Here is a 27257-nt window from a genome sequence, read left to right on the forward strand (position 1 = left end):
TGTTGCCCAGGTTGGTCTCGAACTCCTGGCCTCAAGTGATCCACCTGCCTGAGTCTCCCCAAAGTGCTGGGATTACAGGCATGAGTCACTGCACCCAGCCTCCCCATACCTCTTTGATGTAGCCAGATCAATGGGTTACAGAGTTAGAGAGCTTAGATCAGGAGTGAAGAAACCTGCCTGGATCTTGCCTTGGCTCCCACTTGGCTGGAATCATCATGGAAAGTTAGAGCCAGAAGACTCAATGAATGAAGACTGAATGACTCAACAAGCAAGAACCGAACACCTTCCACAGGCTGGTCCTGTGCTGGGCACCAGGCTGAACATGATGAACAGGTCCCAACTGGATGGAACTTGGAGTTGGGTAACTGTGTAGCAGTAGTCTTCAAGCTCCCATTTTACTTGTAGAAGTCTCCCCCAACTGTCTCTGCTTTGGCTCATGGACAAAATCTTACTAGAAGTCCAATATGGAAAACAGATGAAGGCAGAGCTGAGCAGGTGAACAGTGGAGGAGGGAACCCCTAAGTTCCAAATATCCGCTCTATCTCCAGAGTCCAAACAGCAAGTGTGAAGGCCAGTGAGGTACACCAGCCCCCCTGCTTCTCAGAAAAGGAAAATGGGGCTTGAGGGAACAGCACAGTTAACAAACTAAAGGTGAACATATGTCTCCTCTGAACGTGCACGCTGCTCTGTAAAATGAGGGTATTAGAGTGTATCTCAACAGGGCCTTGGAAATACGATATAATTCTGGCAAAAACTTAACTTTTCATCAAGATGTGGCTTACTCTCAACTTTCAGGGAACAGTTTTGTTATTTACTTTATAATCTGTGCAAACGTGAACCAAAAGCAAAAGATACGGTGTGCAGCTCAATACACAAGATTTCAAACCATGTAAATTTATAAAGTGAAAATTCATAGCAGGGTCCTTCCCATTATATCATAAGGCAAAGAAAAAAAAAAAGAACCAAAGCATGAACAAGCTCTAAAATGTTCTGGAAAATGAATACTCTGAAATTGATTGTAAAGAAGACAAGTGAGATGTCTTAAATAGGAAAACAAAACTATTTAAAATATAATCTGGAATCACTTTCAAATTTGCACTGATATATACAGTGTTTTCATGGCCACCTTTTGGTAGACTGAAGGAATCAAGGAGAAAAAAAAAAATCTAATGCTAACTTTAAAAAACTGATGAAGTCTGATTTTGTGCCAAAGTAGAATAGGATAGATAAAAAATCCTCAAACAGGCTGATTCGAGTGCAGTGGTGTTTATTACTAATTAATCACAACCAGTTACAGATTTCTTTGTTCTTCTCCACTCCCACTGCTTCACTTGACTAGTCTTAAAAAACAAACAAACAAACAAACAAACAAACCCACAAGGCAGGCCAAGATGGCTGACTAGAAGCAGCTGTGGATCCCAGCACTCATGGAGAACAAAAATGACAAGTGAACTCTACACCTTCAACTGAGATACCCAGATTCTCACACTGGGACTGACAAGCTAGTCGAGGTGACTCACAGAGAGTGAGCAGAAGCAGGGTGGGGCGATGGCCCACCCGGGAACAGCACTGAGCCAGGAGAGCCCCGACCATCAGCCAAAGGAGGCGCTTAGTGATTGTGCCACCACGCTCAGGAAACCATGCTTCTCCCACAGATCTTTGCAACCAGTGGATCAAGGGATCACCTCGTGAGCCCAAGCCACCAGGACCTTGGGTCCAAAGCACAATGCTGTGCGGACTCTCAGTGGCTGCTTGGGCACTGAGAGTGCCCAACACAGAGACCCAGGAGTTTGTGCAGACTCCAGCCGCAGGAATTCCTGTGAGGAAGGAGATCCATCTATTCCCCCAAGGAAGGGGACTGATGCCAGGGAGCCAAGCAGCATCATTCAGTGGGCCCACCCCCACAACATCTCACAAATTACAACCTGCTGTCTTGAAATTCCAGACAGTGAGTGGCAGCAGGCTGGAGACTGCCTGAGATGACCAAGTTGGAGGAACAGGAAAGAGGAACAGATGCTACCTGTGCAGCTCAAGTCAGCCGTTCTGGCCTGCCAGCTCCTGGGAGTCAGGCTGGCCCAAACTGGGAGGAATTGCCTATAGCACAACACAGCTGCTATGGTAGATCATGGCCAGACTGCTACTTTCAGTGGGACCCAGAGGCTCTGGAGAGTTTGGGCAGTCTGGATGAGGGAGGTTTCCCCCAGCACAGCGCACCTGCCCCACCAAGAGGCAGCCAGATTGCGTCTTTAAGTGGGTCCCTGATCCCATTCCTCCTGACTGGGTGCAACCCCTCAACAGGGTTCTCCAGATGCCTCCTCCAGGAGTGTTTCAGCTGGCATCAGGTTGGTGACCCTCTAGGATGGAGTCCCCAGAAGAAGGAGCTAGCTGCCATCTTTGCTGCTTTGTATCCTTCACTGGTGATACCTCCAGGTGCAGGAGGGATCCAGGCAATTAGGGTCTGGAGTGGACCTCCAGCAAACCACAGCAGCCCTATGGAGGAGAGGCCTGACTGTTAAAAGAAAAACAAACAGAAACCAACATCAACAAAAAGACTCCAAAAAATTCCCATTCAAAGGTCAGCAAAGACTGAAGGTAGATAAGCCTACAAAGATGAGAAAGAATCAATGCAAAAATGCTGAGAATTTGAAAAGCCAGAGTGCCTCTCATCCAAATGATCACCAGCATCTCTATAGCAAAGGCACAGAACTGGGTTGAGGCTGAGATAGATGAATTGACAGAATTAGGCTTCAGAAGGAGGGCAATAATGAACTTCACTGAGCTAAAGGAGCATGTTCTAACCCAATGCAAAGAAGCTAAGAATCATGATAAAACATTACAGGGGCTGATAACCAAAATAGCCAGCTTAGAGAGGAACATTAATGACCTGATGAAGCTGAAAGATACAACACGAGGACATCATGATGCAATCACAAGTATCAACAGCTGAACAGACCAAGCAGAGAAAAGAATCTCAGAGCCTGAAGACTATCTTTCTGAAATAAGACAAGGAGACAAGAATAGAAAAAAAAAAAAAAATAATGAAAAGGAATGAACAAAACCTCCATCAAGTATGGGATTATGTAAAAAGACTTAACCTAAAACTGATTGGGGTACCTGAAAGAGATGGGGAGAATGGAACCAAGTTGAAAAATACACTTCAGAGTACCATCCAGAAGAATGTCCCCAACCTAGGAAGACAGGCCAACGTTCAAATTCAGGAAATCCAGAGAGCCCGAGTAAGATACTCCATGAAAAGATCAACCCCAAGCACATAATTATCAGATTTTTCAAGACTGAAATGAAAGAAAATGTTAAGGGCAGCCAGAGAGAAAGGCAAGGTCACCTACAAAGGGAAGCCCATCAGACTAACAGCAGACCTCTCAGTGGAAACCCTACAAGCCAGAAGAGAGTGGGGCCAATATTCAATATTTTCAAAGGAAAGAATTTCCAACCCAGAATTTTATATTTGGCCAAGCTAAGCCTCACAAGCAAAGGAGAAATAAGATCTTTTTCAAACACGTAAATGCTGAGGGAATTTGTCACCACCAGGCCTGCCTTGCAAGAGCTCCTGAAGGAAGCACTAAATATGGAAAAGAAAAACTGTTACCAGCTACTACAGAAAATACTGAAGTACACAGACCAGTGACACTGCGAAGCACCTACATAAACAAGTCTGCAAAGTAACTAGCTGGCATCATGATGACAGGATCAAATTCACACAAAACAATATTACCTTAAATATAAATGGGCTAAATGCCCCAATTAAAAGACACAGAATGGCAAGCCAGATCAAGAGTTAAGACCCATTGGTATGCTATATTTAAGAGTCCCATCTCACATGCAAAGACACACATAGGCTAAAAACAAAGGAATGGAGGAAAATTTACCAAGCAAATGAAAAACAGAAAAAATCAGGCATTGCAATTCCAGTTTCTGACAAAACAGACTTTAAACCAACAAAGATTAAAAAAAAGACAAAGAAGGGCACTGCATAATGGTAAAGCATTCAATTCAACAAGAATAGCTAACTATTCTAAATACATATGCACACAATAAAGGAGCACCTGGATTCATAAAGCAAGTTCTTAGAGATCTACAAAGAGGCTCCAACACAATAATAGTGGGAGACTTTAACATCTCACTGGCAATATTAGATAGATCATTAAGACAGAAAATTAACAGACATTCTGAACCTGAACTCAGCTCTGGATAAAGTGGACCTGACAGATATCTATAGAACTGTCCAACCAGAACAACAGAATATACATTCTTCTCATCACCACATAGCTTGAACTATAAAATTGATCACATAATTGGAAGTAAAACTCTCCTCAGTGAATGCAAAAGAACAGAAATCACAACAGTCTCTCAGACCACAGTGCCATAAAATTAGAACTCAGGATTAAGAAACAAACTCAAAACCATACAACTACATGGAAATTGAACACGCTGTTCCTGAAACTCCTGGGAAAATAATGAAATTATGGCAGATTATCAAGAAGTTATTTGAAACTAATGAGAACTAAGAGCTAATGTACCAGAATCTCTAGGACACATATCTCTAAACAGGATTAAGAGGGAAATTCATAGCATGAAATGTCCATATTGGAAAGCTAGAAAGATGTCAAATCAACAACCTAATATCACAGCTAATACAACTAAAGAACCAAGAGCAAACAAACCCCAAAGCTGGCAAAAGACAAGAAATAACCAAGATGAGAGTGTAACTAAAGGAGACAGAGATGTGGGAAACCCTTCAAAAAAATCAGTGAATCCAGGAGCTAGTGTTTTGAAAAAAATTAGTAAAATAGACTATTAGACTAATAAAGAAAAAAGAATAAGATAGACACAATCAGAAATGATAAAGGCGATATGACCCCACAGAAATACAAACAACCATTAGAGAGTACTATAAATACCTCTATGCACATAAGCTAGAAAATATAGAAGAAATATATAAATTCCTGGACACATACACCCTCCCAAGACTGAACTACGAAGAAATGGAATCCCTGAATAGACCAATAATGAGGTCTGAAATTGAGGCAGTAATAAATAGCCTACAAACCAAAAAAATCTCAGGACCAGACAGAGTCACAGCTGAATTTTACCAGAGGTACGAAGAGGGGCTGGTACCATTTCTTCTGAAACTATTCCAAACCATTGAAAAGAAGGGACTCCTCCCTAACCCATTTTATGAGATCAGCTTCACCCTGATACCAAAACCTGGCAGAAATGCAACAACAACAAAAACTTCAGCCGAGTGTGGTGGCTCACGACTGTAATCCCAGCCCTTTGAGAATCCGATCCACTTTGGGTGGATCACCTGAGGTCAGGACTTCGAGACCAGTCTGGCCAACTTGGTGAAACCTTGTCTCTGATAAAAATAAAAAAAATTAGCTGGGCGTGGTGGTGGGCACCTGTAGTCCCAGTTACTCAGAAGGCTGAGGCAGGAGAATTGCCTAAACCCAGGCGGCGGAGGTTACAGTGAGCCAAGATCATGCCATTGCACTACAGCCTGGGCAATAAGAGCAAGACTGTTCCCTGGCCACCACTCCCCCGCCCCCCGCAAAAAAAGAAAGAAAACTTCAAGCCAATATCCCTGATGAACATAGGTGCAAAAATCCTCAATAAAATCCTGGGAAACCAAATCCAGCAGCACACTAAAAAACTTATCCATCACTATCAAGTTGAATTTATCCCCAGGATGCAAGGTTGGTTCAACATACACTAATCAATAAATAAAATTCATCATATAAAGAAAACTGAAGAAAAAAATCCATACAATTACCTCAATAGACACAGAAAAGGCCTTCGATAAAATTCAACAACCTTCATGTTAAAAACTCTCAATAAACAAGTTATTGAAGGAACATACCTCAAAATAGTAAGAACCACATAGAACGAACCTACAGCAAATATCACACTGAATGGGCAAAAGCTGGAAGCATTCCCCTTGAGAAATGGCACAAGACAAAGATGCCCTCTCTCTCATCACTCCTACTTAACATAGTATTGGAAGTACCGGCCAGGGCAATCAGTCAAGAAAAAGAAACAAACGGTATTCAAATAGGAAGAGAGGAAGTCAACTTATCTTTGTTTGCAGATGACAAGATCCTATATCTAGAAAACCCAAAAGCTTCTTAAACCAATAAGCAACTTCAGCAAAGTCTCAGGATACAAAATCAACATGCAAAAGTCACTAGAAAGCCAAATCATGGACAAATTCCCATTCACAATTGCTATGAAGAGAATAAAATACTAGCTGTTAGGAAAACAGCTAACAAGGGGAAATGAAGGACCTCTTCAAGAAAAACTACAAACTACTGTCAAGGAAACCAGAGAGGGCACTAACAAATGGGAAAACATTCCATGCTTATGGATAGGAAGAATCAATATAGTGAAAATTGCCATACTGCCCAAAGTAATTTATAGATTCAGTGCAATTCACATTAAACTGCCATTGACGTTCTTCACAGAATTAAAAGAAATTTTTTAATTCATATGGGAACAAAAAAGAGCCTACATAGTCAAGACAATCCTCAGCAAAAAGCACAAAGCTGGAGGCATTCATGCTACCCAACTTCAAACTATTCTACAAGGCTGCAGTAACTAAAACAGCATGGAACTGGTACAAAAACAGACACATAGACAAATGCAACCAAATGGAGAGCTGGGAATTGGGGTGAAGCTCACACAGCCCTTGAGGCTGCTGTGAGTGTTGGCAGAAATGAACACCATGTCCTTCTTGCTCTACTTTCGGCCTGTCTTTCAGATTATTCCTCAGTTTACTTTCAAGTTAAAGACTCTTCAGAGTTGAATTGTTTTCCCTTTTCTCTTTTTTATTTTTTAAGATAGGATTGTGCTGTCGCCTAGGCTTGAGTACAGTGGTGCAATCATAGCTCACTGCAGTCCCAACTTCCTGGGCTCAAGTGATCCTCCCACCTCAGCCGAGTAGCTGGGACCACAGGTGCGCACCATCATGCCTGGCTAATCTTTAAATTTTTTTTTTTTTTTGAGAGTTGAGGTCTTGCTATGTTGCCCAGGCTGGTCTTGAACTCCTGGGCTCAAGTGAGTCTTCCGTCTCAGCCTTCCAAAGTGAGCCACCATGCCTGGCCTCCTTTTATTCTTGATCTTGACTCCCATTCTAGTACTCATGTTTCCCTTATTATAAAAAGCAGTCAATGTGCTGGGTGCAGTGGCTCACGCCTGTACTCTTAGCACTTTGGGAGACAGAGGCAGGAGATCAAGACCAGCCTGGGCAACATGGAGAAAAACCATATCTATTTTAAAATGTAAAAATTAGCCAGGTATGGTGGCACACACCTGTAGTTCCAGCTATTTAAAAGGCTTAGGTGACCAGGAGTTTGAGGCAGCAGTGAGCCACGACTGGGCCACGGTACTCCAGCCTAGGTGACAGAGTGAGAACCTAGTCAAAAAAAGAAAAAAAAGAAAGCAGTAAATGTATAGATATATGACAGTATAAAATGAAAAGCACTTCACTTTCCATACCCTTCTCTAGAGATAACAAGCTCCTTGTGTATCCTTCCAGACACTGCATATACACATACCTCTTGTTTATTGAAATCATGTTATATACACTGTTCGGCATTTTGCTTTTTATTTTCTTTTACTTAATAAAGAAAACTGACACCCTGTCATACATGGATTTGCTTTTTTTTCCTTTCAATGCAAATCGTAACTAACTTTCTTTTTTTTTTTCATTTGATAATTACTTAGCCTAGTAAATTTGACATTTACTCAGCCTAGCTCACTGTTGTAGGAGGGTGATCCACAGCAAACAATACAAATAAAGTACCTGCTGCCAAGGGGCTTACATTCTAGTAAGGGGGACATAAAATCAACCAACCATCAATCAATCAACAAAGAATAAATGAATGAAAGTAATTTCAGAGAGTGACCAAGTTAACAATGAAAGGGAGCTGAACAATGAAAGTGAGTTGGGACAGGCCTGGCCATTTTCGATTCAGGAGTCAGGAAAGGTGCCTCTGAGGAGGTGGAATATGAACCGAGACAGACTATATGAAGAAAGTTATACAAAGAAGTGGGAGAACATTCCAGAAGAGAATACACAACCTGTCTGAAGGCTGAAGGCAAGAACAAGCTTGATGGTCTGAAGCTCACCACGACGGCCAGTTTGACTGGCAATAGTGAGCAAAGCATACACTAATCCAAGGTGAAGTAGAAGAGGTAGATGGAGCCAGGTCAGTTGGGGAGACTACTGGCAAATCTCAACTTTCTAAGAGAAGGTCTAGCATGGTGAGGAGGACAGCTGTCCTGGGAGCCTGAACCTCCTCTACTCAACATTATATGTATTCAACATTAGAATAGCTGCAAAATCTTAGGGAAATCCCTTCACCCCTCCCTGGATCTCAGCTGTCTTTTCATCTTTAAGGGACAGGGCTATTGGGAAGAGAAGGAAATGTTTTGTGCTGGAGACTGAAGCTGAAGCACGGGACCCGTCCTGATCTAAGAGCTGTGCGATGGGCTGAATAATGGCCCCAAAGGTCTCCACATCCTAATCCCCCAGAACCAGTGGAGATGCAATCTTATGGCAAAAGGGACTTTATAGATGTGATGAAGTGAAGGCTCTGGAGATGGGGAGATTAACCTGGATTATCCAGGTTGGCCCAACATAATGACACGGATCCTAATAAGAGGGAGTCGGTGGGTCAGAGTTAGAGAGAGAGGTGACCACAGAAGCAGTGCTCAGAACAACGGGAGCCTTGGGCCAAGAACATGGGCAGCCCCTAGAAGCTAGAAAAAGCAAGAAATGGATTCTCCCCTAAAGCCTCCAGAAGGACCAGCCCACCCATTTTAGCCACCGATGACAGACCTCCAGCACTAAGAAAACAAATGTACGTTACTGCAAGCCACTAAGTTTGTGGACATTTGTACAGCAGCAATCAAAAACAAATCACACTGCAACCACATGATTCTAAAATGCCTCAGAATCAAGTTGGTGAGTACTCGCCTGTGGTAGAAGTGAAGCAGCAAATGACAAGGAGAAAGCTCTGGGGAGAAGCAGGAAGCTCTGCGGAAGGGGAAAATGGGACCCGGGGCTGTGGAGTTTGATGTGAGCTGGCTTCTCATCAAGGGCCCATATAAACTATTAACATCTTCTATACTTAATGTTTGCCAAGCATCTGGCTTGGGGATGAGGGCCAAAGGGATGGAGGTGGAAAGTTCAGGGTCTGAAGACAGGAAACCTTCATTTTTCCCTCAAAATTTATGCTCTATAATTTTATTGTGTTCACCTTAAGGCAAGAATTTAGGCAAGTCCAAGCCAATAGGAGGCAACAGCTATCCCGGTTTGCCAAGGACTGGAGGGTCTCCTGGGATGCAGGACTGTCCATTTTAAAACCTAGGGTACCACAGCTCACGCCTGTAATCCCAGCACTTTGGGAGGCTGAGGCTGGTGGATCACCTGAGGTCAGGAGTTTGAGATCAGCCTGGCCAACATGGCAAAACCCCATCTCTCCTAAAAATATACAGACTAGCCAGGGGTATATAATCCTGGTGCATGCCTATAATCCCAGCTACTAGGGGCTGAGGCAGGAGAACTGCTTGAACCTTGGAGGCAGAGGTTGCAGTGAGCCAAGAATGTGCCACTGCACTCCAGCCTGGGCAACAGCAAGACTGTCTCAAACAAAGAAACAAACCGAGAGTCCCAGGTACACTGGGATGAGTTGGTTACCTGAGCTGATAGCCTAAAGAGGTCTCCCTGACTAAGGCAGAGGCTTCTAGGCCACGTATATAACAATACTAAAATGTAAAAATGTGCAGGCATCTAACACATGTTGGTCTGGGGAATACCCCATGCCCCTCTGGTGTCAGCCACGTACCCTAATTTGGTACTATAAAACTCACATGTCTGGTCACACATTCCCAATGCACAGGAAACCATCCTTGGAATCCAAAATGGGAAATATCTGCTGAGGTCATCATGAAGCAGGAGCTGAGAATCTCAGCTGGGCAAGAAACAAGGCCTGTGTGTGTCAGAAACAAAACTGTCAGGCCGGGCACAGTAGCTCATGCCTGTAATCCCAGTACTTTGGGAGGCCAAGGTGGGCAGATCACCTCAGCTCAGGAGTCAGAGAAAAGCCTGGCCAACATGGTGAAACTTGGTCTCAACTAAAAATACAAAAATTAGCCAGGCATGGTGGCACATACCTGTAGCCCCAGTTACTCGGGAGGCTGAGGCAGGAGAATCGCTTGAACCTGGAAGGCAGAAGTGCAGTGAGCTGAGATCATGCCACTGCACTCCAGCCTGGGTGACAGAGCGAGACTCCATCTAAAAAAAAAAAAAAGAAAAGAAACAGATCTGTCAACTAACAGGCTGCCAGTCAGCATAAGTGATACAGAAAAGAGCATGCTGGTGGCAGCCCCTGCTCTGGGGAGTGAACAGATTTAGTTTATGGTCCTCCCCAGCTTCACCAGACCCTTCCCACCTTCCCCCAGGCTCTCAGCCACTTGCTCAATGGGAGCCCTGCTAAGAAAGCCATATCATTCCCAAACTGAATCCCGGCCCAACCACTAACCAGCTGCTTGACCCTGAACAAATTACTTGGCTTTGCTAAGCCTGCTTGTTCATCCCACAGACAGGGATGATACCACCTTCCTTCATATGGGGAAAAATGACACCACAGTTGCTTGACACCTGGCAGGGCGCAAGCTTATACTTTCACAAGTAAAACTCATTAGCATCCTTTCCTCCCTTTCCCACCTGAGTGCCAAGGGATGAACACACTTAGGAAGAAGATGGGGGCGTCTAGGCTGGGGTAAGGTAAGAGCAGCTACAGGTTCAACTGTGGGACCAAGACAAACTCAGAAATCATCTCTCACACTTTCACCTGCAGCTGTAACTCCCATCAAGAGCTGGCAAGTGGTGCCCAAGGCAGGCACTCTAATAAGAGGGAAATAGACATTTGTGAAGAATTCTTACCCCAAGTCACTCACCTCTCACACTTCATTGCCCTCCCTCAGGCTCTTGTTCTGCCACAAAACATGGCAGGCAGAGTGAGCCCAGTAAAACAATCAGGTCCGTCCTCTCTTGAAACCCTCCAAGGGCTTCCCGACTGACTGGGAGTAAGAGCCCAAATCCTCCCTATGCCCATGGGGTCCTGCATGACCTCCCAGCATAACCTGCAGCTAGACTCTGTCCTGCACACTCCCCTCCAGGCACACCTGCCTCCTTGCTCTTCCTCAGATACATCAAATACACCAAATACACCCCCTCCTGGGGCCTCTGCCTAGCGCCTCCTTTTGCTTGAAGTTTGCTCTCCAGATAGGAGTCAGGGTGCTGGTTCTCTCCCTTCAGGTCTGGATTCAAAAGTCCTTCTCAATGAGGCCTCCCTGGGTCACCTTCTCTAAAGCTTCTGCTCTCCCACACCTCATTTCCCACTTTCTGCTTTAGTTCTTTCCTCTCTAATGCATATCATCTAGCCTGGCACCCATATTACTCATTTGTCCTCTGATTCCTGCACTAGAATGGAAGCTCTGCCAGGGAGGGATGCTGGTGTGACTTGTTCACTGCAGTGTCCCCCAGGGCTGAGAACAGTACCTGACATACAATGGGCCAGCAGATTGTGTTGAATAAGTGACAGGCTTGGGTGTGTGTACATGTCAATGGAGGGGTGGAGACAGGAATAACTGCTAGGCCAAGGTGACTGAAGGCTAGAGATGATGGGATCACATGCCTGGTGGTGGGAGGGAACTGACAAAGCCAGGAAGGGGACAGGTCAGTGCATGTGGAGATGGGTTTGGAAGTGTGACACTGAGGGATCAGTTTAGAGCTTCCATTTTCTGTGGAGAAGGAGTCCAGGTCGAAGGTGAGGAGTCAGAGACCCATGCAGCATGGAGAAAGTCTGAAATTTTCACTGTGAAGAGCTGACCAGAGAAACTTCATCCAGCTCTGAGAGCCCTGGTAAACTCGTGACTATGGAACTGACAATGGTCTCAGCGAGCATCCTGTGTGCCACTTCTCCAGCAGCTGCTGGCAGAAGAGAGAGAGGAGACATCAGATTCACCCAGGGCTAAGGTCTTACCAGGCAGCTCCCAGGAAGAGGTAGAAGGAGAAGGAAATTTGCATTGCTTGGCAAGATTGTTGCTGAAATGGTGGCCCAAGTCTCAATGCTGGATACTGAGGGAGAAGAAAGGAAGGGGCTGAGAAACTGGAAGAGAGGAGAGCTGGGATCCTGGAGGAAGATCTCCCCAGGGAGGGACTATGCTTGGAGCTGGAGGCAGCAATTCGAGGTGAGGGAAGAAGGGCAATCCTGAGTGCTGACAAGAACCCAGGAGTGTGTGCAGCAGGGCTGTGATGGTGAGGGGCCAGCATGTCATCTCACAGGATAGGGCAGGGATTAGGGGCAAGAGGAAGACTCAAGTCACAGTCCTAAGAAATGCCAAAGTCCTTAAGAAGTGAGAGAACCTGGCTGGGTACACAGTGGCTCATGCCTGTAATCCTAGCACTTTAGGAGGCCAAGGCAGGAGGATCGCTTGAGGCCAGGAGTTCAAGACCCTCCTGGGCAACATAGTAAGACCCTGTCTCTACAAAGAATTCTGAAACAAAAGTAGCCAGGTGTGGTTGTGCATGCCTGTAGTCTCAGTTACCTGGGAAGCTGAGACAGGAGGACTGCTTGAGCTCAGGAGATTGACGCTGCAATGAGCTATGATAACGCCACTTCACTCCAGCCTAGATGACAGAGTGAAATCCTATCTCTTAAAAAAAAAAAGATGGGCTGGTCACCGTGGCTCACGCCTATAATTCCAGCACTTTGGGAGGTCGAGGCGGGTGGATCACCTGAGGTTGGGAGTTCGAGACTCGCCTGACTAACATGGAGAAACCCCGTCACCATAAAAATTAAATAAAAAAGAAAAAAAAAAGATGAATAAAGAAAAGAATAGCTGAGCGTGGTGGCTCACGCCTATAATGCCAGTATTTTTGGAGGCTGAGGCAGGCCAATCACTTGAGGTCAGGATTTCAAGACTAGCCTGACCAACATGGTAAAGTCCCATGTACTAAAAGTACAAAAATTAGCTGGGCGTGGTGGCACATGTCTATAGTCAGTCCCAGTTATTTGGGAGGCTAAGGCAAGAGAATCGCTTGAACCCAGGAGGTGGAGCCTGCAGTGAGCCAAGATTGCACCATTGCACTCCAGCCTGGGTAACAGAGCAAGACTCCATCTCAAAAGAAAAAAAAAAAAGGAAGAAAGAAAAGAAATGAGAGAACATGGCTGGGAAGTCAGGTGACATGTCAATGGGGAAGAGGTCCACAGAGTGATAAGAACCTTCAAGGAGCAAAGGTTTTATGGGGGGTGGAAGAGAAGTGGTCTGGAACTGCAGGGGAATCAAGAGAGACACAATCATATGACTTCTAGTCTTTCCAATTCAAAAATTCTGACATATTAATACTTCCACTGTGGGTCTAAAATCTGGCCCTAGCTTTCGATTGTGCCAGATTTAGGGTCTAAATCTGGCACTATTCTAGGCAGGACAAAAAAGCTTCCTCTTTTGGATTGACTAAATCTGCCTCCTGAGCTTTCCTATTGAAAAGTGTCATCTCTGCTATCTCTCTGTCTTAAGGTAACTTACAAATTCACAGAAAAGCTGAAAATATTCAAGTGTGCAGTCTGCACTTGTGAATAAGTGAGTTTCTGGAGAACACCCTCTGCATGAAGTTTAAAGGTGTTTGGCAAAAAAATCCGAAGGGAGCCTGAGCCGGCACTCTGACTGCCTAGGGGGAATCCTGGTCCCATCACTTATTAGCAGGGGACCTTCCTTAAGTCCTGTAACTTCTTTGTGCTTCAGTTCCCTCATCTGTCAAATGGAGAAGTTAGACGACCTATTAATACTTTAGAGGCACTAACAGCATGATCATTATTATTTGGAGTATGGGAATTTGCAAAGGGAGATTAGGCAGACCCTGTCTCATGCCTCCCAACATCCATTCCCCACTTCCTTCCTGATGACAGAAACCAAGCTTTGGCTGGGAATGGCTCAGCTGAACCTTTCCCGGCCTCCCTTAGAGTAGCCTCGTGGCCTAGTTCTGACCAATGAAGTCTCAAGGCTGGATACTGAGGGAGAAGAAACAAAGGGGCTGAGAAACTGGAAGAGAGGAGAGCTGGGATCCTGGAGGAAAAAGATCTCCCCAGGGGAGAAATCTTCCGGGGAGGGAGGCGGGTTTCTTTTTTTTTTTTTTTTAAACAGAGTTTCACTGTTACTGCCCAGGCTGGAGTGCAATGGCACGATGTCAGCTCACTGCAACCTCCGCCTCCTGAGTTCAAGCAATTCTCCTGCCTCAGTCTCCCTAGTAGCTGGCATTACAGGCACCTGCCATCACACCCAGCTACTTTTTGTATTTTTAGTAGAAACGGGGTTTCACTATGTTGGCCAGGCTGGTCTCGAACTGCAAGGAGGGTTTCTGGGAAAAGTTTTGCTTTGCTTTCTTGATAGGGAGGAAAGAGAGATTGGTGTGCTTATTCCCTCTTCTTCCTACCTTGGATACAGAAGTGATGTTTGGAGCTGTGGCGATCATATTATAATCATGGGGCAAATGCCACTGCTCTAAGGTGTGGGGAAGAAAGGCGGAAGGAGCCTGGGTCCCAGACAGGATAGACAGCGTAGGCGTGGGTGGCAGGGGATTGAGGGGGTGCGGTGCAGCTTAACAAAAGCAGGTGATCATCCACCTTTGCTGTTGTTATGTAAGAAAAGTAACTCTGAGTTTGCATAACTACATTATTTGGGGTTTATGGTTAGTGATTGCTGGACACGATTTCTAAGCTTAGAGTGCCTCCTATTTAGAGGAGTCCCCTAGGAAAGCACAGCACATGCTAAATTCAGGTCATCCACTTCTCTTACGTTATCTTCAGATATCAAAGGCTGAAGGCCCTAGCACAAACCCCATTTTTCCATTCTAAATAGAATGTAAAGGGTGGCACCCATTAGGAATGGCAGAACAACATCAAGGTGTGCGGGAGGGCACCATGGGAGGCCTTGCCCAGTAAAGAGGAGATGCCACCCTCAGGGCTGAAAAGTGAGCAGATACTATCACTTCCCCAAGCCTGGCCCCCAGCCCATGTTCTGCTGAGGAGGAGCCTCTGACAAAGTCAAGGAACGCTGTTCTGGCCGACAGCCACTGAACCTGGCTATTTAATCTAATCGCTCACTCATAAAAATCACAGAGCCAGTTCTGAATTACGGTGGTGATGGTGAAGTTTAAGGTTGCTATGGCTCTTTTATGCCCATCACACCGCTTTGATCCAAAAGCTTCTTAAACAGCCTTAAACGAACTGAACGGCTGAATTTGGTGAGCTCCTCCGCTTCTCTTCCCTCCTGTCATCCAGCTCCCGGCCCCCAAGCATAGGGCAGAGGTTGGAAAATCAGCTCTGAAATTGGAGTCTCAGAAAAGCAAAACTGAGAACCGACACAACAGTGATGGAGAAAGCTAGATGATGAAAAAACAAAACAGGAGTCTCTCCTAGGCCGCGCCCACACGGGCTGGCCCGCTCGCTCGTCACCACCAACACCCCACCCCCTGCCCTCCGCCTGGGAGGGGCAGGAACGCGATTAGTCCGCTGCTTCCAGGCAGGTGATGAGGGCGGCTGGTCCCGCGGCCCTCCGCTAGCGGGCGGCGGGGGTCTGTCAGGCGGCCGGACCCTCCGGTCCCACGCCCGCGCGCCCCGGGGCTCCGGGCCGCTACCAGCGCCTTACCTGCGCGCCCGGGCACCGGGGCCCTGCTGCCGGGCGGTGGCGCGGGCCTGGCTCGCGTCGCAGCCCCGGCCGCCCCCGCCCGGGAAGTCGAGAGCCGGTCCGGCCTTCCCCGCCCGCCTCCCGGCCCGCACTCACATTCCACGTCGTGTAGCTTGGCCCGCTCCTCCTCCAGCTTGCCCTTGAGGCTCTCGGCCTCGCTCTTCAGCGACGCCAGCGTCTCGTTCTCGTGCAGCCCCTCGGTTGCCATCTTCGCGCGGGGACGCGGCCGGGAAGGAAGCGGAGAGCGTGGATGCGCTGAGCCGCGGCGGGCGCCGCTCCAGCCCCCTTTCCCGGCCCCGAGCGCCGCCCCGCGGACCCGCCCTCCGCGATGACGCCAGCAGCTGCGGGCCCTGCAGCGGCGCCTGAGCCCCCCGACCTCGACACCTGGGCGCGCGCTCTGGCGCGGTGCCCGGGGCGATGTCCGCGTCGGCGCTGCAGTGCGCGCTGTCCGGGAGAGGCGGGGAGTGCCACGCCCATTTTACCGGCAGGCAAACTGAGGCTCAGGGATACTGGTTGATTTGCCCGAGGAAGGGCCAAGCCGGGATTCTAACTCAGAACTCCCCGCTACTGGGGAGACCGGTGAGGTCTCCGCTACACGGCCCTCACATCCCCACGCCTCGGGTGCAGATCTCCGCTCTGTGGGACTTGATTGTGGGCCCGTGGCTCACGCAGGCACAGAGAGGACGGGAGAGGAGACGGCCACGAGGCTTGGCCGCAGGTAGCTGTAGTGCCACCCACTCAAGGAACCGGAAACCCTCTTCATTTGTTACGGAAATATGCAAAAATAAAACTAGTTCTGCCTCTGAGAAGGGGTCCCTGCGGCATTAGGAGGCCACACTTAGTTTTTCTTTTCTTCACTCAGGAAGAAAGAAAAGAAAAGAAAGATTCCTGATTCTTCACTCAGGAATCAGGCCCTGGCCTGCGGGCGGTAAAAGGAGGTGGGCGGTGTGTCGGTGGCCGCGCAGGCTCAGACCTGGGGCTTCTGAGCCACGCCCAGACACCTCGGACCCCTCACTTCTAAGGCCACCTCCTGCCCTTTAGAATGAAGGGCTGGTACTGTTCTCCCAGCATGCACGTGTACTGACTTCTGTCAGACTGAAGCATCCCCTCGCCCCAAGTGCCTGAAGTGTGAGAGGCACTGTTCTAAGTGCTTTAATTCGCGCTTGTTCAATCCTCACAGGCGTCACCTTGAATGGGCACTCTTATCCCCACTTTACAGAGCAAACTGAGGTACAGAAAGGCTGAGTAATGACTCAGGGGGCATTCTCCGAGAAAGAGGGAGAGACAGGATTTGGACCCAGACAGGCTGGCGCCATAGTCCTCTGGACTTTGGTGTGAATGATTCAACCCAAGCCTTCGCGTCTTTCCCTCCTCTGTGATCTTGCAAGCGTTTGTGCGGAGAATGGAGAGACAGATCAAACTCACAAATTCTGGCGGGAACATCGCCAAGTAGAATCTTGGGTGCTGTCCCCACCTCTCTGTACCTGCTCCCTCCCAGAGGAACCGGCCTCCAGTTGCTGTCCCTGGCCCTCTCTGTCTGAGAAAAGTTGAACGTACTCGATATTAATCTGTACATAGTTGTTTTTCAGGTTAAATTCTGAGATCCTCAGTTTCCTTATCTGTAAAAACTTCTTCACAGAATCTGCTTCATAGGATTGTTAGGAGAAGTAAGTAAGATAGTGTGGGCCGGGCATGGTGGCTCACACCTGTAATCCCAACACTTTGGGAGGCCGAGGCAGGTGGATCATTTGAGGTCAGGAGTTCGGAACCAGCCTGACCAACATGGTGAAACCCTGTCGCTACTAAAAATACAAAAATTAGCCTGGTGTGGTGACACGTGCCTGTAATCCCAGCTACTCAGCAGGCTGAGACACAAGCAATGCTTGAACCCAGGAGTCAGAGACTGCAGTGAGCCAAGATCTCGCCACTGTGCTCCAGCCTGGGCGACAGAGTGAGACTCAAAAATAAAACAAAAAGCAAACCAAAACAAAAGGTAAGATAGTATGGGTGAAGACTTTAGCCGATTTCTCTATACACAGCAGATGCTTATTCGCTGCTAGTTCTCTTTTCCATTACCACCCGTGTGTGTGTGTGTGTGTGTGTGTGTGTGTGTATTGGAGATGGAGTTTTGCTCTTGTTGCTCAAGCTGGAGTGCAATGGCGCCATCTTGGCTCACTGCAACCTCCACCTCCCGGGTTCAAGCGATTCTCCTGCCTGAGCCTCCTGAGTAGCTGGGATTACAGGCATGCGCCACCACGTCCAGCTAATTTTGTATTTTTAGTAGAGCCAGCGTTTCTCCATGTTGGTCAGGGTGGTCTCAAACTCCCGACCTCAGGTGATCCGCCCACCTCAGCTTCCCAAAGTGCTGGGATTACAGGTGTGAGTGACCGCACCCAGCCCCTATCTGTATATTTATTTGTCATTGTTTCTCGGTATTTAGCATAGTACTTGCATATGGTAGGTGCTCAGTTAATGATAGTTTATTAAATGGATGTATAAAACAATGTATAAAATATATAAATCTTTATAAACTATGTTAAAAAATAAATGAATAAATGTATAAATGATTTACATAAATACAATTATTTAAGTATAAGATAAAAATAAAGGCTGGGCATGGTGGCTCACACCTGTAATCCCGGCACTTTGGGAGGCTGAGGTGGGTGGATCGTCTGAGGTTGGGCATTCAAGACCACCCTGACCAACATGGAGAAACCCCATCTCTACTAAAAATACAAAAATTAGCTGGGCGTGGTGGTGCATGCCTGTGATCCCAGCTATTCAGGAGGCTGAGGCAGGAGAATCCCTTAAACCCGGGAGGCGGAGGTTGCAGTGAGCCGAGATCACACCATTGCACTCCAGCCTGGGCAACAAGAGCAAAACTTCGTCTCAAAAAATAAATAAATAAATAAAAATAAAATATAAAAGTAAAAATATTATACCTGTCTGAGGGTTTGTAGAGCAAAAGGTTAAGAGCAAAGGCTCTATCTGGAGCTGACTGCCTGGGGGCAAATCCTGGCTCTGCCGTGTGCCTGAGGGATTGTCTGTGTCTCAGGCTCCTCATCTGTAAATGGGGATAACACCTCCTTCAAACTCTGTACAGCATTCAGAGATAGCAGTGCATGGCACACTGTATGCATCTGTTACTATTACTGAGATTGCCTGATACACTTGTGCAGTTCACATGAGGTAATTTAAATGAGACACTGAGTCATGGGGGACACTTCTCACAAGGGCTATCTCGAGGGCCCCAGGCAAGGCAGCCTCTTTGCATCAGCTCTGTTTTTTGTACCATTGCAGGATGTGTGTGTATAGTTCAGGGTCCTCCTGTCTGTGAAGACCTGTGAAGACCTACTTCTCACTGGTGTGTTCCCCGGGTTCTTTGTGTTAAGTAAACCTTGAACAGCCTCCAACCTATCTAAATTAACTAGAGATGAGGCCACGGAACTTTTTTTTTGGGAGATGGTGTCTTGCTCTGTCACCCAGGCTGGAGTGCAGTGGCACAATCTCAGCTCACTGCAACCTCACCTTCCAGGTTCATGCGATTCTCCTGCTTCAGACTCCCAAGTAGCTGAGATTATAGACGTATGCCGCCAAGCCCGGCTAATTTTTGGTATTTTAATAGAGACAGGGTTTCACTGTGTTGCCCAGGCTGGTCTCGAACTCCTGAGCTCAGGCAATCCGCAGGCCTCAGCCTCCCAAAGTGCTGGGATTACAGGTGTGAGCCACCAAACCCAGCCAAGGCCATGAAACTTTTAATGGCTGGGCAGTCTGCCAAGTGCCTTCTTGTACTTTGGTGTTAACTCCAGCTAAGGAAGCCAGAGGTCGGAAAAGTTGACATCAGCTACATTTCCACTGTGATTGAGGTATAGGGTCATTCCTATTCATGAAAAGGGCCCAATGGGGGCTTGTGTCTACATAATCCCAAACACTTGGATGAAGGGCCAGCTGTCAATCATTGGATGTCTGCTCAGCTGAATGATGCTGTCTGAATATTTGGGAACCCCCCAAGAGGAGAGCAGAGATTGTATCAAAGTATTTCGATGCCATCTAAAGCAATGGCAAAAACCACAATTACTGTTGCACCAACCTAACAGTAAAGCTAGCCAGGAACTGTTTCCTGAAGAGTACCTCCAGGCAGGGCCCCCATGTGAGGGAGAAACTATGTGCCACACAGGACTCAAAATGTGGGATTTTTTAGGTTTATTCTGCCTTCAGAGGAAGTTGTTTAAAAAGCAGAAGAGTTAGATTAATAAATAATGTGGGATGGGGGGATGGATAAGGCCCCCAGAAAGCAGGATGATTTTTTTATTTTTGTTTTTTGAGATGGAGTCTCTGCTCTGCCACCAGGCTGGAGTGCAGTGGCAGTGATCTTGGCTCACTCCAACCTCCGCCTCCTGGGTTCATGCAATTCTCCTGCTTCAGCCTCCCAAGTAGGTGTGACTGCAGGTGCACGCCACCACGCCGAGCTAATTTTTGTAGTTTTAGTAGAGACGGGGTTTCACCATGCTGGCCAGGATGGTCTCAATCAATCTCTTGACCTCATGATCCACCCACCTCAGCCTCCCAAAGTGCTGGGATTACAGGTGTGAGCCACCATGCCCGGACACAGGTTTGTTTTTAAGAACTAAATGTCCTCAGTTCTCCAATTTGCAGAGCCAGGTTAGAACGTAGAATGTAGAAATATACATACTACAGGTGGAAGCCCATTACCCCTAGGCTGAAGACACAACAAAACTGCTATGCTGCATCAAAGCCTTTTTATGCCGCCCTGGGCTGTTTACTTGCTATCTGCTTTATGGGAATAATTTTTAATGTAATCACTGTCAGGGGTTACAAAGGAATCAGGAGGATAAAAAGTGCCTTTTCTTTTTCCGCTGGATAAAATGTAAAAGTCATCTTTCCTTTCTTTGATGTATCATGCATTTTGTTGTTATTTAAGTATGTGGGGATTTCCTTCTGGGCTTTTCAGGAGGAGTGCTTTACCATTTTTCACCATGTGGGGGCTCTGCTCAGCTGCACTGATGAGCGCAGTTTTGCACATTCTCTGAGATAGGACTAATTCCTAGGGCTTCAGTGATGCTGTGGGCATTTTTGCTGCAAGATCTGAAGCCTGTGCACAGCCACCTCTGGTGAGAACTTAATTTCGGATACTTTGAAAAATTCAAGGATTTGTATTTCGTCTCTAATTTTTGTTAAAGGCTTAGGCCCAAGGAGTATTTTTGAGCTGAATTTTGCTCACTACCGAGGCCCTGTAAGATTCCATCTTCATTAGAGTTGGACCTACACACCACTGGGACCTGTCCTTGGAAAGATGCTCCCATACTGTTTATTTGCCAGATTCTCTTTTAGCTTGACTGCCTGCCAAGCAGACTTGGAGATGTCAGAAGAAAAAAAGTATTAGCCCTAAGAAATAATAAAAGCTAAAATATTCATTGAGCACTTTCTTTGCTGGGTACTATTTAAAATAAGTTATCAAATGAAATAATTTGATCTTCATAAAACTCCTATGATGTAGGTGCTATTAGTGTGCCTATTTGCAGATGGGAAAACAGGCTTCAGGAGAGAGGCAAGAACCTCCATGCACACCACTGACTAGGAACATAAATAGGATTTGGACCCAAGCAGTCAGACCAGAGTCCACACCGTGGACCTCTGTGCTACACTGCCTCACCAAGCCCAGGCATACTGAAAAGTGTGTATCATATACACTGATTCTATGGCAACTCATCTGTCACAGGACTCTCATTTGACTAAGACAGGTAACTAAAAAATTTTTTAAGTGGCACTTACAATTTCTGCACATGTTGAACAGTAGCTGAGTTGTTGAGATTTCTTGAAAACTGGTCTCAGAGCTCTTTGTTTGAAACATTTGTCACATGAGCCAAATACATTAACTAGGAAGGTCTGATCACACATCTCTCACCCAAGATGAAGCTGAAAAAAATGAAAAGAAGGGAGGGGGTGTGAGAAAAGCAATGGTTTTAGCTTTCTAAAACCTGTTCTTGCTTGTACCCTGGTAGCTATTCAAACGTCTACATGTGGGATACAGTTAATTTATCACCTTTCAACTATTACAACCCCCTGGGTCAATAAACTCATTTATTTAATCAGTTAGAAAGCATCAAACAATAGGTTTTCTGAACTTAACATGTCTAACCGGTTTTTTGGCAGCTGGCAGACAAGAGTCAGGATTGATCCTAGCAGCGCAATATCAATTCTGTGGGGTTTCACAGTGGAAAACGTTGTTGTAATGGATGCTATAATTTAAAACTTTTAAAAACATTCCTCCCCTCAGGGTGAAATTTTAGAGTAAAGATAAGGGTCAGCAAACAGAGGAGCCTGTCCCCAACCAAAGCCAGGAGGCCAAGTGTGGTGTGGGTTCCCTGCAAGGCAAGCACCCACTTATTAAACGTTTGACAGCCACAGACCCAGGGTCCCTGCCTGTTCACAGGGAAGTCAACAGACAGGCCCAGGCCGCTGCAGGGAGGCAGCCTTGAGGCAGCACAAGCATCTAGTGATTAAAGAGACAGGCTCTGGCTGCCTGGTCCCAGCCTGCCGCTGAGTCTAGTCATCTGACCTCTCTGAGGTTTGGTTTTGCTAATCTATCAAGTGAAGATCTTAAAACCTACCCTTCCGGGGCGGTCAGGAGAATAAGAGTCAGTGCATAAAGCATGTAGCTCAAGGCCAGTAATACAGGGAGTGCGCCAGCAAGGTCGTGCTGCTCTGAGTGGCAGCAGTGGTAGGAACAATGGCTGCCTTGGGAAAGAGGGACAGGGGCAGGGGCAGGGTCGGGGGAGGATGCCAAGGAAAGAATGAGAGGAGCTTATGGCAGTGGTTCAGGCAAGATGCAAGGAAGTCCTAGACTAAGGGTGAGAAAGTAACTTAATGCAAGTCCTTCCAAATTATCAGGCCCAGGGAGACATAAAAATGAGACAGCAATCACATTCTAGTCCCCACTTTGAACTACGTATTCATCTCTTTTTTTTTTTTTTTTTTTTTTCTTTTAGACAAAGTATCTCTCTGTCACCCAGGCTGGAGTGCAGTGGCCTAGCAAACATGGCAAAACCCTCGGCTCACTGCAACCTCTGTCTCCCGAGTTTAAGCGATTTTCCTGCCTCAGCCTCCCAAGTAGTTGGGATTACAGGCATGCACCACTATGCCAGGCTAATTTTTGTATTTTCAGTAGAGACAGGGTTTTGCCATGTTTGCTAGGCTGGTCTCGAACTCCTGACCTCAAATGATCCGCCCACCTCAGCCCTCCCAAAGTGCTGGGATTACAGCCGTGAACTACCACACCTGGCCTCATCTCTTGGAACTGCTTGCTATTGGCACAAGTAGCTAAAAATAACCTAATAATGCCACACTGAATACTATAACCCACACCCTGTAGTGTAACAATGTATAGCCAATCACTAATCTATGTTATTTCTGTAAACCAGTGAGAATTCCTGACAACCTCGTATCAGCCCACTCCCTGTCCCCCTTTTTTGCCTTTAAAAAATGGCTTGTGGCCGGGTGCGCAGTGGCTCACGCCTATAATCCCAGCACTTTGGGAGGCCGAGGCAGGTGGATCATGAGGTCAAGAGATGGAGACCATCCTGGTCAACATGGTGAAACCCCGTCTCTGCTAAAAATACAAAAATTAGCTGGGCATGGTGGCGCATGCCTGTAGTCCCAGCTACTTGGGAGGCTGAGGCAGGAGAATTGCTTGAACCCAGGAGGCAGAGGTTGCAGTGAGCCAAGATCGCACCATTGCACTCCAGACTGGGTAACAAGAGCGAAACTCCGTCTCAAAAAAAAATGGCTTGTAACAAAGGCCAAACAGAGATCATGTCCAAGGTTACTTGGGTCTGAGCATTCAGGCATCTGTCCTCACTTTGCTCAAGTAAACTCCTTAAATCTTGTTTCGTGCTACAACTTCTTCCTTTTAGGTCCACAAAGCAATGTAGTGGATGGACTTGGACCATGCTCAGGAAAGAGAAGGACAAGGAGCTGGACTTGGTGTGTGGGGTCCAGGAGAGGGAGGTGTCAGTGCTGTGGCCTAGATTTCTTTCGGAGACCAAGGGGTTCTGGTTGCCATTGTTGGCGATGAGGACAAAGCAGTTAATGGGGAAGGAAGCAGCCGGTGTGGCCCTGTCTATTTGGTAGGTGTTCCAAAGAGTGAGCTTCGTCAAGATTCAAAGAAATGACCCCTGAACATAAAGATATTTGGAGGCACTGGTCTGAATGTTCCTTTTGTTTTTTTTGGAGATGGAGTCTCACTCTGTCACCCAGGCTGGAGAGCAAAGGTGCGGTTTCGGCTCACTATAACCTCTTCCTCCTGGGTTCACGTGATTCTCCCACCTCAGTCTCCCGAGTAGCTGGGGCTACAGGTGTGTACCACCACACCCAGCTAATTTTTGTATTTTTAGTAGAGACAGGTTTTCACCATGTTAACCAGGCTGGTCTCGAACTCCTGACCTCATGATCTGCCCACCTGAGCCTCCCAAAGTGCTGGGATTACAGGTATGAGCCACGGCGGCCAGCTAAAGCCTTATGAGGAAGCCCCCCCACCGTTTTTGTTTTTTCTGAGATGGAGTCTCACTCTTTCCCCCAGGCTCTAGTGCAGTGGCATGATCTCGGCTCATTACAACCTCCATCTCCCAGGTTCAAGCAGTTCTGTGCCTCAGCCTCCCGAGTAGCTGGGATTACAGGTGCCCACCACCACACCCAGCTAATTTTTTGCATTTTTAGTAGAGACAGGGTTTCACCATGTTGGCCAGGCTAGTCTTGAACTCCTGACCTCATGATCCACCCGCCTTGACCTCCCAAAGTGCTGGGATTACAGGTGTGAGCCACCACATCCGGCCTGGTCTGAATTATTTCAAGAGTCAAATTTGAGAGGGATACATTTATGGGGAGGTGACAGTGGGGACATTTCTGATAAGGAACATCTGCCATGTGGAGCCCACCTTGGGGCTGGAGAGAGAATGGGGAGCTCATGAGTTGGGCTGAACTCCTACAGCAAAGGGATGGCCAACACAGTTCCAGAGACCTCTAGGCAACAAAAGGCATACAGGGCACCCCTTTGGGTCAACAGCTCACAAGGAAATCAGTCACCAACTGTCACAGAGTGTCCAGCCCTTGCCTCTCAAAACTACCCTGGGAGGGAGGCAGGACATCTGTGTTGCAGCTGAGGAAAAGCAAGTGGATTAAGCAAGTTCAAGGTCAGCGGCAGAGCTGAGTCTGTAAGTAGTGTGAATACACACTTTGGAACCCTCCTTCCAAGCTAGCATGGTCAAGCTGCATGGTTTTGTCACAAAAGGTGAGTTAACAAGAAAGGGCCTGCCCTGCAGAGCCTGGCCCACCGTGGGGCTCAGTGACTGTTGCACCCCACTCCCCAGCCCTGTAAAGGCAGCCAGTAGCAAGGTCGGCTGAGCACTCCCAGTAATTGCATTAGGACGGTGAGCCACAAGCTGTTAAGCAAGGGAGCCGTGTCATCTATGTGGATTATTCCAGCATTTGTGCTTCCAGAAGTAGGTCAGAGAGAGAGAACGGATGGCAGGAAAACAAACCAGGTTAAGAGATTGCTGTGTTCTGGAGAAGAGGAAATGCACCCCGGACAGAAGAGCAGCTACAGGAACAGAGGGCAAGAGGAAGCCACCGCACCAAGTGGAGGAGGAATGAAAGGATGGCTGGGAGGCATAGGAGAGAAAGACAAGTAGAAAAGAGGGCCAATGTTCCATATCTAGAGAGAGGCAATGTTTTTCTTTTCAAACTACATTTTGAATTTTTTCAAATTATAAAAGATGCTTGTAAGGTTCATTATAAATAACTGGAAACAGAGGGCTGAGCATGGTGGCTCACACCGGTAATCTCAGCACTTTGGGAGGCCGAGGTGGGTGGATCACTTGAGGCCAGGAGTTTGAGACCAGCCTGACCAACATGGTGAAACCCCATCTCTACTAAAAATATAAAAATTAGCCCGGTGTTGTGGCACACACCTGTAATCCCAGCTACTCGGGAAGCTGAGGCAGAAGAATCACTTGAACCTGGGAAGCAGAGGGTGCAGTGAGCTGAGATCACACAACTGTACTGCAGCCTGGGTGACAGAGTGAGACTCCGTCTCAAAAAATAAAAATAAAAATAAATAAACAACTGGAAACAGAAGGACAAGAAGAGGTGAAAGTAATCACCCACATGCCCTACACCAACAAATAACTGATCTGCTGGCATGTTGTTTTCTTTTAGTGTCTTTAGAAGGATATATGTGTGCAATTTTTTAAAACTGGAATTGTATGCCATATACTATTTTAACTTACATAATAGCATTTTCATCTTCATGTCATTACATATTCCTGGAAAACACAATTTTTTAACAGAGACTCTGATTTTTGAGTCATATGGACCTTAAGTCATATCACATAGCTACATTTTAGACCTGACTGGTTAAACATGGGAAAGCTACAAACTAAATTTAAAGCATTGTTAAACTGTAAATGTCATACATATGCATTGTAGAAAGTTTGGGGGGACGGGAAGGTATAAGGAAGAAGATAATCACCTATAATCCCACCACTCAGAGAAACTTCTTTTTACATTTTGGTTTGTGCAAGAATAGATTTGAGATCACTGAGGTCCTACTGTTCATTATACTGATTACATTTCTATATCTTGATGCTTTTCACTTGGTATTTATATCACGAGCTAAATTTAATTTTAGTACATTCTGTCGTACTTATTGTCAATAATCCTTTTTATGATGAGGAAATTTTTCACAGCTAGAGCCAGTGCTTCGATGAGCATTTTGATAAGAAAGACCAAAATGCCCCGTTTAACAAGTTTTGACATGAAGTTGCTCTGTAGTAGGAGTTCATAGAAATTCTCGAACCTTCCCCTAATAACCTTATGCCAAGCACAGAGTTTCTTTGATAACTGTTTTGCCTAAATATATGGCTTAAAAATTCCCACAGAAATACATGTTTGTTTGTTTATTTATTTATTTATTTATTTGAGACGGAGTTTCGCTCTTGTTACCCAGGCTGGAGTGCATGGCGCGATCTCAGCTCACCGCAACCTCCGCCCCCTGGGTTCAGGCAATTCTCCTGCCTCAGCCTCCTGAGTAGCTGGGATTACAGGCACGCGCCACCATGCCCAGCTAATTTTTTGTAATTTTTAGTAGAGACGGGGTTTCACCATGTTGACCAGGATGGTCTTGATCTGTTGACCTCGTGATCCACCCGCCTCGGCCTCCCAAAGTGCTGGGATTACAGGCGTGAACCACCGCGCCTGGCCACATGTTTATTTTTAAAAGAACCAATACCGAAGATGAGAAAGTGAAACTTGAACCCCCATCACATGCACTCTGCATTTTCACTGCCCTTATTCAGTTTGTTGCTTCTTCTTCCAGACTTTTCTGGCACAAACACAAAGATGCAGCTTTGGTAGTCACGCAAATAGGGTTACTTGCTTTCTTCATCTAGCTTATTCTGTTAATACTTAGA

At 46.6% G+C, this 27257-nt stretch overlaps 1 protein-coding gene across 3 annotated transcripts in view; it reads right to left on the bottom strand.

Annotated features, from left to right (window-relative positions):
- Window positions 1-27257, bottom strand: part of GNB5 (G protein subunit beta 5) — an 84453-nt gene that overhangs the window by 50840 nt on the left and 6356 nt on the right. For 2 of the 3 annotated variants that reach the window (XM_078334251.1, XM_035259672.3), the window contains exons 2-3: window positions 21565-21708; window positions 15868-15979 (exon numbers count right to left, since the gene is read on the bottom strand). In XM_078334251.1, coding sequence (XP_078190377.1) covers window positions 15868-15979; window positions 21565-21690 — 238 coding nt within the window. In that variant the 5' untranslated portion in view covers window positions 21691-21708. Of the gene's footprint in view, window positions 1-15867; window positions 16011-21564; window positions 21709-27257 lie in introns of those variants that run through there. The other variant, XM_002753494.6, reaches the window with a different exon arrangement.

Source organism: Callithrix jacchus, chromosome 8 (genome assembly GCF_049354715.1).
Source record: "Callithrix jacchus isolate 240 chromosome 8, calJac240_pri, whole genome shotgun sequence".
Classification (NCBI taxonomy): Eukaryota; Metazoa; Chordata; class Mammalia; order Primates; family Cebidae; genus Callithrix; species Callithrix jacchus.